Raw genomic sequence first — 11,844 nt, 5'->3', positions numbered from 1 at the left:
GCGGGGCCGCGATGGAGGTTGGGGAGGGGTGCGGGCCGGCGGGGAGGCCGGCTACGCCGGACGGGGTCGGCGGCGGCGGCACGGGCTGGTGTGGGCGGGGCGATGTGGAAGAGGCGGCGAGGGTGCGGTGGAGGTCGGGGCGCCACAGGGGAGGGGTGCGTGGCGGCGGGGCGGCCGGCTACGGCAGACGGGGTCGGCGGCAGCGGCGTGGTTGTGGGTGGGGAGGGAACGAGAGCGAGAGAGATGGGGACAGAGGACGGGGGCGGGTGGAGAGAAGAGACAGAGGACGGGGGCGGGACGGCCGTTAACGTACCCGCCTCTTTGCCGTCCGCCAACGGTCGGCAAACATTCTTTGCCGTCCGCCAACGGACGGCAAAGAGGTGGGCTTGGGTTGGTTACACAATAACTGGACCCACCAACCTCTTTGCCGTCCGCTAGCGGACGGCATAGTTTCTTTGTCGTCAGCCAGCGGACGGCAAAGAGTTGGCTGATGGCAAACACCTTCTTTGCCATCAGCCACTTCTTTGCCGTCCGTTTTCGTGTGGCTGACGGCAAAGACCTTCTTTGCCGTCCGCCAGCGGACGGCAAAGAGATGGCGGACGGCAAATAAGCTAATTCCAGTAGTGCTTCCCCTAGTGCATAACAAAGGTCGAGCACAAGGAGAAGAAGGAGAAACGACCCCCACGACAACAGTCGGGATTCTTCGTCCTCTCATATATGGTGGAGCCTCGACAGACTTAAAGTCAACCTGAAATATCGTTTAATTATCTTTCTATAAAATCCAGGCCACTCTATATTTCCTACATATTCTAGCACAAGTCATGCCAAAATTCACGAAAAAATCCGGCATGAACTTTGCTAAAAAAGGACATATCAAGCGCCTGAAATTTGCCGGAACGGAAATTAATCAACACTCCGGCAAAACATAGGCCACTCGGAGGTGTAACCTGCAAATATGACCGGCCACTTGGGCAAGCACATATCCTATTTGAGCAACACAAGATATACATGTTTTTATCTACATCATATGAGCATTCAAACTTGATGGTCATTGCATTTCAATGGTTGAAAATATGAGCAAAAACATTTCAAAATATCTTATAGGACTCATATTGACATGGAGATTTGGCTGGTCTCACCTCGAGGTCGGAGGGGGTCGATGACGGGGACGACGGCGGGGATGATGGAGGGGCTCCTAGATTTCTGCAAAAACAAAAACCCTATAAGCTATCAACTAATCAAATGCATACGCCGTGCATAGTGCTCTCCAATTTTAGCATTCAAAGTAGGAGTAGTTTTCCAATTTGAGCATTCAATAAGCAAAACCAAATCGTAAAATAATTAGTATTCAAATTAGCATGCATTCAATAAGAAAAACTACATCATCTCTTGCGTCCGTACATCGTCGAATATTATCACTATAATACACTCGAATAGTATCATACATATAGCATCGCTAATACAGCTAGAACCGTAGCGCCCGACGGGTATCGGCGCGGGCGGTGGACACCCAAAGAGAAGGAACCATCACAGGATCATAGCTCCAGTGAGATCCTGAAGAACCTGCCAGGTATTGTTGAATCTGCCCTCCAACGCAAACATGTAGCGATCGACGTGCTCGTCCTCCTTGCTGACACGGTGACGTACCACCTCCGCGGTGTCCGGAAGCCTCGGCACCGTCACTGGCCCACGCGACCACCACCAAACAAGGTTCGGGCCAACGACGGGCTGGATCCTCACCAAGCTGCGCCCCCCGGAAGGTAGCACCTCCCAGTACCAGCCCGGCGGAGCCCAGTCCCGGACATGGCCCCTCTGATCAAGCAGGTGTCCTCCGCCGAGTCGACGACGAGGATGCGGGATAGGCATCCTCGACGTCGATGCGAGAATAATTGCTTTAACTAAAATAATAACAACAAATGTGACACCTAAAACACCTAAATTCTATTAACTACACCTAATTGAAAACCTACATTTTGAACATGATTCGATCATAACTAGGGTTCATACTACATTATTCTAAGATTAAACACCTAAAATACCTAAATTAAATTAACAACATGGGGAGACTGGTCTCACCTCGATCGAGGTCGGAGGGGGTCGGTGACGGGGACGACGGCGGGGATGATGCAGGGGCTCCTTGATTTCTGCAAAAACAAATTTTAAACAAAAACATTATTATTGTCATCTTAGGACTTAGTGAAAGTCCATAAGCTACATTTAATTATTCTATTCAAATTTACTTATAATTTCCTATTCTTTTCAAATTTACTTATTCAAATTTTCTAAAAATTTCCTATTCTATTCAAAAGACCTACATTTACTTATTTTTTTTCAATTTCATATTTTATTCTATTCAAATTTACTTATTCAAAATTTCTAAAAATTTCCTATTCTATTCAAAAGACCTAAATTTACTTATTCTTTTCAAATTACTTATTCAAAAATTTTTAAAACAAAATATACTAAAAACCTACATTTACTAAAAACAAAAACCTACACTTAACAAAAACTAAAACCTATTACAGAAAGGGGGAGGAGGAGGTGGGTGGAGGCCAGGAGGAGGAAGGAGGAGGAGGAGGGAGGAGGAGGAGAGAGCAGGAGAGGGAGGAGGGAGGAGGGTGTCGCCGGAGAGGGAGGAGGAGGAGGGGGCCGCCGGCGGAGAGGGAGGAGGAGGAGGAGGGAGGGATCGACCTTGGGGTGGAGGAGGAGGACGGCGACGGCGGCGGCGGCGAGGGCGACGACGGAGGCGACAGAGACGATCGATGAGAGTGTGAGGGGGAGAGTGAGAGGACGTGCACGGTCCGGTTTGGATAAGGGCTTTTAGTGGTAGCGCTGGTCCGTAAAAAGCGTTGTTGCTAAAATAAGTAGTAGTAGCGCTTTCTTCCAATGAGCGCTACTAGTACCCCTAGCATACCCTGGAACGGTGTGTCAGTTTTAGTAGTAGCGCGTTTTAAAAGCTTCAGCGCTACTGCTATGCTCATATTAGCAGCGCTTGTACAGCCCAAGCGCTACTGCTAAGTGGCAGCAGCGCTTGGTCTGTAAAATTGCTACTGGTAAGCTCCTGTGTATAAGCATTTCCCTAGTAGTGACACTTTGACTGTTTTTAATATGTGAGGTCATCTTGTTTATCGCATCTTAATCCTATATTAAGAGAGAGTAGTTTCTCAGCTCCCGGGTGCCTAGGCACCCTCTATGAACAGTAAAATCAAACAGATCTGAAACTTTGTAGCATCAAAGATGATCAAACATTGTAGGTGCTTGCAATTTTTCATGCCAAAAATCCATTTGAGGAGCTCTACACACGAAAAAGATTTCAGTGCTTGAAGTTTTGAGCACTTTTAGCACTAAAATCTGAAACTCGTTTGTACACCTTTCTCCACATAATATTTTGGCATGAAAACTTGCAAGAAGCTACAAAGTTTGACCATCTTTGATGTTGCAAAGTTTCAGTTTTTTTAATTTCTTTTCTATTTTTTTGAATTTACTGTTCATAGAGGGTGCCTAAGCACTCGGGAGCTATTACACCTTAATGATATTAGGAGCAGTGTTGAGGGAAGATTGTTCCAAGACTTGGGGTCTTCGGAGACTCTGTGAGGTCAGCTCCAAACTTCTCTTCATTGAAGTCGTCTGGAGTCAACGAAAACCTCAGACTCGATCCTAGGTTCTCAGACTTGTCATGGACCTATGTCCCTCTGCCCTTGATTTGATTCAAATGAGAGGGAGGGGACATGCACATGGCAGACTAGGCCAGTAGACTTGACAAATTGTCATTGTTTCCCTTAAGGTGGTCGGTAGGAGGGACAACTAAATTAATCTCGTCCACTGGTTCATGATGGGCTAGGGATGATGGAGCATGATCCATGCTGGACCGGCTCACTCATCTCTTCACCATCTTGATCTTATTTCACATCGGGCTTCATCCTTTGAATTTCCCCTTCAGTGTATTTTTCTCTTTGACTTGTAGACAATAGCAAGTTGTTTAGACTTTTGTTGACATTGTCAATTTTATCATGTAGATGTTATGCAGGACGAAGCACCCCAAGTAGAACTTACTGTTCCCAAAACATAAATTCGCTAGTATTTATAATGTTGTTTGAATATGGAAGTAACACACTCTGCAATGAAAAGGGATGGCTCGCCCTAATGTTAGTTCCAACATTGGATCCTGCAAGAAGTATAAAGCCTCTCACAATGCATATCTGCTTGGAATAAGTTCTAACTGTATGAAGGGGCTTAAGAAATTTAACTCTCTAATGCATATGGGCTTAGTCCGTTGTAGGTAAGGTTCTTTCAAGTAGTTAGTTGTAGGATATTATGTGGACACTCAAGAAGCATGGGGGAAAGGGGATATGGACTAGAAGATCCGGATGGGATCCAAATATACATAGTGCCTGGTGACTGGCATTGTTTCTTCTTTGAGACACCAAAACCATCCCTCCCTGTTGAGAGGAGAGAGTAGGGAGAATTGCACCACACTTTGATTGATCACAGGCAGGGGTATATGTACAGCTTGGAGCGGCCACTGCCTAGTGGAGATCATGGGGTGAACAACTACCTTGGACGTGCGCCACTACCTGGCAGCCATGATCTAGAGCACGTACGCGTACGCGAAGACTATACAGGGCGCGTACGCTACGGCATACAGTAGGCTAATACCCCCCCCCCCCCCCCCCCCCCCCGCAGTCGCATCGTCAGCGGCAGCGACGCAAAGACTGGAGCGAAAATCAGAGAACAGGTCCGACGGCAGCCCCTTGCTCTGATACCATGTTGAGAGGAGAGAGTAGGAAGAATTGCACCACACTTTGATTGATCACAGGCAGGGGTATATGTACAGCTTGGAGCGGCCACTGCCTAGTGGAGATCATGGGGTGAACAACTACCTTGGACGTGCGCCACTACCTGGCAGCCACAATCTAGAGCACGTACGCGTACGCGAAGACTATACAGGGCGCGTACGCTACGGCATACAGTAGGCTAATACTCCCCTCTTTAGTTATCATGCCACTTCACGTTCTGCCTATCTGGTTTAGCTTAGCATCAACACAAGGTGCAGCATTAGAAGCAACCTCATTAAGTGGAGAGGCACAATTCCTTTTAGACACATATGATTCATTTAATCCACTTGTGTATGGTGTCATTAGTGATTTAAATCAAAATAAACTACTACTAAACCAAACATATTTCATGATCTCGCAACTCGCAAGAAATATGATCCATGAACCATGAACAAAGAAGCGTACTTATTGTTTATTTTTATTGTGTTTACTAGCAATGAAGCTACATATTTATCTTGAGCTGGAGATGAAAACGAAGCGGTAATGAAGAAAACAAAGTGCTACCACAGTTGTTTTTTATTTTTGTTTACGGAAGCGGAAATGAATACATAAACCTCAAAAAGAATTACAAAAATATATGCTACCAGGAACGAATATGGGGTGAATATGCGATACATACACATATCCTCGGTCAATATCACAAATATCAGTGGTGACCTGATTTTGTGCCCCCCCCCCCCCCCCACCGGCAGTTCAAAAACATTTGTATTAACACAATAAGCATGATCCAGTATAGTACATTGCTTTATGGCTCTCATTCTTCAAGCATTGGCGTGTAGCTGATTCGCCAACAATCATATTTAACATGATTAGGACCAAACACCAGTTAATCATGACAGTAGGCTGAACCATAAGTAGTTGTGTGAGTGAAGGAAGCTGAAGGCTATGCACATGAATGTAACTTACTGGTTTTTGTTATGCTTGCTCCTTCTATATAATCTCACAACAAAGTATATGTAGTTCTTCCCACAAGAAAATTGATGAATCTTCTGAGGAAAAACCTCTGATGTAGTATTTGAGATATTGGACCAAACTAGGCTGAATACTACACCATTTTACACGTACTTTGCAATACACATGGAAGGCTTAAGATTCTGGCTGGCGAGTCTGCCATTTGCTTCTATGCCATCACAAATAATAACATGATCTTTCTAAAGCACTTTTGGCTTCTTGAATTGTATTGAATGTGTGGTTGTGCAAGTCTTATTTGTGTGTAAACCGGATGTGTTCCTTCTTTTAAAAAAAGGCATACACCCGACTTTATAAAAAAAAGTGACTAAGTAGAATTCAAACAAGCAACAGACATAACAGAAGTTCAGACATCCCCACTGAAAAGGGCCAACAGAAACAATTTACAGAAATAAGTGGCACGCGGGCCAACTACCTACTACCAACAGCCAGAAGGAAGACTAGCAATGACATAAAAGCAGACTCGAGCATCATGTAGGAGCAGCTTGATCATGCTGAGAAAGGGATGAAGCCATGGTTCGTACTTTAGAGATCAGCAGCTCCATTGCATCACGATCAGTCTCCTTAGTCGATCATTTCCATTGCTGAAGAAAGGATACCAATTTAAACAAACAGTTAGCAGGTTTGGTAAGGAAGATATGATCAATAGTAAAAAAAAAAAATCTAGTAGTACAAAGAACCCAGCGCATCCTAGAAAAGCCAAACCGGAATAAACATCTATTCAGTCCCACCAACTGATTTGCAACGGAACATAGCTCAACAAAAGAAGAGGGGGACCAGTTGACATCGAGCCATGACCGGATACAACTCCACATTAACTTCGCCAAATCGCAGGAGAAGAAAATACGGTTAGGATCTTCCCAAGCGCCACAAAAAGCACAAAAGTCAGACCTAAGACTGTTGCGTTTACGAATTTGATCAATAGTCGAGGAGTTTTTGCATTTGATTGATTATTATTTTAACATTTTTGTTGAGGGGTGCATTTGATTGACTAATTGACCAGAATGAAATGCAGATGCGGCCACGAGCATAGTTCATACTACTCTGGATAGCATGACAAATTGACAAATAAAGGTTTTATGCCCTTCGTTCATCGGTTATCAGTTAGTTAGTGATGATTGTAGGATGATCCAAAAAGTGGATATGAGTGAAGGAGCTGCCGAACTGGCTCAGTGTACTCATGAATGGAGTTAACCTCATTTTACCTGTGACTGTAAATCTTTAAGCCAGTGTCGATTGTCGGTGTTGCTACTCCAAGTCGACAACTATTTTGCGAATTAGTCTTTAGAAGAAAAAAAAATATACTCTCATAAGAAGAAATCGCTGATCGCAGCATCCCGAAACAGAGGATCCGCCACTTCTAGCAGAATTCATCTCTTTTTACAGATCAGTTCTACAACTGCAGATTATTTATAAACCACGCATCTCGGTAAATACAAGTGAACAAGAAACCAATAGAATAAGCTGAAACAGCGTCTAAACCATGAATTTCCTACGCCACAGCAACAGCAAGGGAAGCAGCGAGCGCCACCACCGGGCGGCGCTCTGCCCGCATCTCGGTCAGTAGAAGACGTCGAGCAGCGCCTGGCGGAGGACGTCGTCGTCGTCGCGGCTTCGGAGGCCCCAGACGGTGCCACCGCGCGCGTAGGCGCGGCGCAGCCAGGCGAGGTGGGCGGCGAGCGCGCCGCAGACGACGGCGCAGGCCTCCGGCAGGTGGCGAGCGAGCGGCAGCCAGGTGTTGAGCGGCCACAGCAGCCGCGCCGAGACGTGGAGCACCTGCGCGAAGCCCCTCGCCGCCGCGAACGCCACCAGCACGTGGAGCCCCATCGGTGGCTACTGGCTAGCAAGCTCGGCTCAGTCCACAGCTCCACTCCACGTCCTCTGTTGTTCTTTCGCAAGTGGCAGATGCTGCCGTGGACGCTGGCGTGGGTGGGTGTTTGCCGGTGCCAGTGGCGGGCTTGCGGCCTTCCCCGGGTGCGAGCGCGAACTGAATGAAATGAATGAGCTGTTATTATCGTCGTCGTCGTTGTGAGTAGGTACGCATCTTGGCCGGGTCTGGCCAATATGAATGTGACGAGGGGCTCGGCCAGTCGATCTGAGATCTCAGCTCAGACGCAATTACTACTTACTTTCAGGTCATTATTTCACGGCGGGCCATCGAACTGCGGTGCTGTGCTGGAACATGTACTAGTGTCTCAAAGCACCCGTGCCCACGGACGAGACTTGCCTGCTCCCTTCCATGCTCCCATCCGTACTCCCGCATACGTGGCTTGATTTGATTGGAAGAAAATAAGGCCCGGCCCCACCCCCTGAAAATCAGGGGGGGAGATGATTAGATTAAAAAAGAAAAAGGGAAAAGAACAGCCGTAGGATGAAGTGGGAGCACGGATGGGAGTATGGAGAGGGAGCAGGCAAGCCGGATCCCGTGCCCACATTGCCACTTGACAAATCCTATGGTTTTCTCAAAAAAAAAAGGAAAAGTCAAAGCCCATGGTATTCGTCTCTTTTTTAGACCAATGATGAGATCTAATCAAACGGTAAATTCATCTAAAAAAATCAAAGTGTAAGGGCCCGTTCGGCAACACTCTGGCTCCCAACTCCGTGGAGCTGAAATGGTGGAGCGGAGCGGGGCGTAGTTCATTTTTGGGGAGTAGCTATTCTGTCGCTCCTCGTTTCCAGCACCGAGCGGAGGGAGTGGTCCGTCCCGAACGGGGCCTAAATGATACGTTTCCACCAACTCTACTTCCCGCTCCCTAGCATTTCCTTCCAGCTTCTTTATTCCTCTGGTATTCCTCCTCTATTTACATGATGATGCAGCACTTCTCCTCGCGGCCAAGAACCACAAAGTAGTCGACAAAAGTGGAGTTTGCACAACGAGTTTTCCCTACCTCCGGAGATTGCATCCATAGCCTGGAGGTCAGGTTGGAGCTCAAACCAGAAACTGCTTTTGGAGGCCGAACTCCATGGAGGCCTCCAAATGCAAAATTCAAAATTTGTGAATATTCATATTTTTGCATCTAAAAAAAATACAGACATGCATGACAGTGCATAAGTGTGTAAATTTTCAGGATGAAATACTTTCAAGTGAGGGCTGTGCAAAAAAAATAAAAATCTGAGGCTTTTTAACACATGACACTATTCATCCTCCCATACCATGAATTTGTCTTTTTTGTACAGGTCGCATTTCAACGAATTTCATGCTGAAATTTTACACACATACACCTCACATCCTTTTTTACTTGTACAATTTTTTCAGATATTTTTTAAACTAAATTTTTTGAATTTTGAATTTGCTGAGATCCAAAATTCCCTATTCAACTCAAACGGGGTATACTTCATGCCACCAAGCTCGGGGATGGTGGGAGGTCAAGGCGGATGAGTTTGAGCACACCAGATCTAGCGACGATAGTGCTCTTGTGAGCCAGATTCGTCGCGACGAGTCTCTGGCTATGAGTTTGCATTCGAGGACAAAGGTTAGCTTTGGGTCACTTGATGTTACAACATTTTGTTCGACATGCTAGGGCCTTGTTTTTTATGTTGTTGCAAACACACACCAACATGTTGTGATGATTCTTAAGGTCTGCTATAAATGTTGTATGTTCATGTTGTGTTGCTGAAAACGTGGGTTTACATGCTATATAGAGTATGTTGTGATGATTCTTTTCGGGGATTTTGCTCTGATCAATGAGGATGAGGTCATCCATGGTTGTGCTTGACATGACTAGACATTTTTTTCTCCTTATTTTTGACACACCACAATATAAGTTCTACTATGATGTTGCAAATGTATAGCTTGGAAGTTTTATGCTGCAATGGTCCAACGATCCAGACTTTGCTATTTAATCTAAAGGCTAGGGAGGAGGCCGATATGGGGCTCGCCCCATCTGACCGATGGCTAATGTTGCCCTAATCGAAAGGGTTACATCTGCTGCAACAAAAGAAGCTACAACAGACAGTGCACCCACATGCTAAACTGACACAGATGCATCCTGCAGGCTTAACTTAGCCACACCTGAGCTACCCTATTCTGATCCCTATTACCATGAGTGATCTTAACACCATCTAAGTCGCTTGCAATCTTCTTAATTTCTTCGGTGAGGAAGCCATGGCTTGATCTGACATGGCCCTGAGAGTCTAGTCCATGGCAAGGTATTGTGCCTGTTTTGCCTTCTTCCTTCCTCTGCTTCTTTCTTTGTTTCCTCTGCTTCTTTGCTTGTTGCTTTTGTGTGTTCTCAGTCTATGTGCAAGTAAAAGTAGGTGGCCATTAGAACTTCTGCAAGAGATGATGTTATTTCGACAAATACAACAGTGTACATGGGCTTTACCACTAAATTCTTGGGCCTCGAGACTTCCAGCAAGATGGTCCTCATCATCATCCATCAGCACCACACTTGCCTACGTAAATTGATAGGTTGATTTGTAAAGGCAATAAATAATTTGCAATGCGCACAAAAGAAAACTTCTACATAAGATGATTTTGACTAGAAATGCTTAATTAGCTTACAGGGGAAGAGTAGATAATAAACCAAAGAATCACTTGTCAGTTGATGAGGTAACCTATACCTCAAGATACTCGGCTGCAGTCCTTTTATGTTGTCTCCTGGGGGCTGCTTCAAATACATTGTTGTGTTTGCAATCAATGACTATCACAACCTTTCTATCTGATTGAGCTTTTATATAGTTTGCATCAAGAAACTGTATATCAGGACTTATCTGCTTCAAACCACAGAATCACTTGTCAGTTGAGGTAATAATAAGTTCAAAAGGATGAACATCAACTTAAACATTAGAGTATCAAATTATCAGTACTTACAGTTGGTTCCTTTTCAGATTTCCGACATTCTGGTGTAGTTCTTCTCAGGAGTCCAACTTTAGTTTCAAATCTCTTCTTTAGTACTAGAAGATGCTCCAGGTACCCCTCATTTAAGGTAGAAATTGTCATGGAGGTGAGATACTCATAATCACTGGCATGTAGTACATCAGAACTTCTTCCATTTTCTTCGCTGTCTCCTGTTGCTCCTACGGCAGCGGGCAGAACCTCCTTTGGGAGGGGATCAAATCCCTTTTCAGCAATCTCTTGCAGCAGCTCCTTTTGCTTCCTGGGAATGATCTTGATATCACCACTCAGAACACAAGAGAGGAACCTAGCTCTGTTGTCAACTTGCTTCAGCTTCTTTTCGAAAAATTCCAGCATTGCAACCTGCAGAACAAGAATTAGTTAATGTGGTATTTTCCAGATGAACAAGCAGAGTAAAAGCTAAACGTCTCAACAAAAAAATGTACCTGCCGTTTTAGATAGAGATCAAGCCTCGATTTGTAGAACTAGGTGCCGATTCGGTCGAGCCAATCCGGACCAGGATCCCGATCGAGTGAGGGGGTTCGAGATTTGCAGTGGCCGCCGGCCGTCGCGCGTCTTGTCGCACCTGCAGTCGTGTGTCGTTGTTTCTGGGTCGAAGAAGGGTGTCGGCGCTCCGATCTGGCGTCGACGGGAGGAGGCCAAGCAAATGAAGCCTCGAATTGGAGAACTACGACCGGATTCGCTCCAGCCCCTCCGAACCGCGATCACGATCGAGCGAGGGGGTCGAGATCTGCAGTGGCCGCCGCCGTGCGTCTAGTCGCCGCAGTCTAGCGCCCCTTCACGGCCGCGGTTGAGTCCGGATCGAAGAAGGGTAGCGGTGCTCCGCGGAGGCAGCAGAAATAAACGGCGACGGTGGGGAAAGATGGGGTTGCAGGTGTGCTCATCGAGTTCGTATCGTAATCGCATCGGGGCTGGAGAAGTCCGTGGTTTGGCAAGTGCTGCCACAGAGCCTGACAAGTAAGCTCATTGGGTTTCTGTATGTAGCACTAGCACTAGCTTTGCATGCGCCTTTGTTTTGTTAACGTACACATCTTTCTTTGCAGAGAAAATTCCATATGTGAACTGATCTGCAAATCTTTATTTTTGTAGAGAAAATCTCATGTGTATCACCATTCAGAACTCACTCCTATGCATTGGCTAGTGCTGCCATATGCGAGTTCACACAAAATAACGTCCTTGGAT

General features: G+C 45.9%; 2 protein-coding genes across 3 annotated transcripts; both read right to left on the bottom strand.

The window, feature by feature from the left end:
• Positions 1-5,768: 5,768 nt before the first annotated feature.
• On the bottom strand, positions 5,769-7,824 carry LOC109775026 (uncharacterized). The gene has a single exon (XM_040401136.1). The coding sequence runs from the start codon at positions 7,629-7,631 to the stop codon at positions 7,365-7,367; it is 267 nt and encodes an 88-aa protein (XP_040257070.1). The 5' UTR covers positions 7,632-7,824; the 3' UTR covers positions 5,769-7,364.
• A 1,698-nt stretch (positions 7,825-9,522) lies between these two features.
• LOC109775010 (DNA topoisomerase 2-like) lies at positions 9,523-11,625 on the bottom strand. Of its 2 annotated transcripts, none has more exons than XM_020333769.4 (5): positions 11,088-11,625; positions 10,618-11,004; positions 10,368-10,520; positions 10,130-10,199; positions 9,523-10,041 (listed from the first exon to the last, which is right to left on the bottom strand). In XM_020333769.4, exons 2-5 carry the CDS (start codon positions 10,996-10,998, stop codon positions 10,037-10,039), a joined length of 609 nt encoding a protein of 202 aa, XP_020189358.1. In that variant the 5' UTR covers positions 10,999-11,004; positions 11,088-11,625; the 3' UTR covers positions 9,523-10,036. The 2 variants fall into 2 exon arrangements, with proteins under 2 accessions (XP_020189358.1, XP_020189363.1); XM_020333774.4 differs by having other exon boundaries at positions 10,368-10,517.
• Between the last annotated feature and the right edge of the window lie 219 nt (positions 11,626-11,844).

The sequence above is a fragment of the Aegilops tauschii genome, chromosome 2 (assembly GCF_002575655.3).
Source record: "Aegilops tauschii subsp. strangulata cultivar AL8/78 chromosome 2, Aet v6.0, whole genome shotgun sequence".
NCBI lineage: Eukaryota > Viridiplantae > Streptophyta > Magnoliopsida > Poales > Poaceae > Aegilops > Aegilops tauschii.
This window is presented reverse-complemented; position numbering and strand designations above follow the sequence as displayed.

Bases quoted from the DNA above. Each gene is read 5' to 3' on its own strand.
- LOC109775026 (XM_040401136.1), bottom strand. From the start codon at position 7,631: ATGGGGCTCCACGTGCTGGTGGCGTTCGCGGCGGCGAGGGGCTTCGCG.
- LOC109775010 (XM_020333769.4), bottom strand. From the start codon at position 10,998: ATGCTGGAATTTTTCGAAAAGAAGCTGAAGCAAGTTGACAACAGAGCT. The intron at 10,521-10,617 runs GTAAGTACTGAT...TGTGGTTTGAAG, and splicing joins AATCTGAAAAGGAACCAACT to CAGATAAGTCCTGATATACA. The intron at 10,200-10,367 runs GTATAGGTTACC...CAATTTACGTAG, and splicing joins CTGCAGCCGAGTATCTTGAG to GCAAGTGTGGTGCTGATGGA.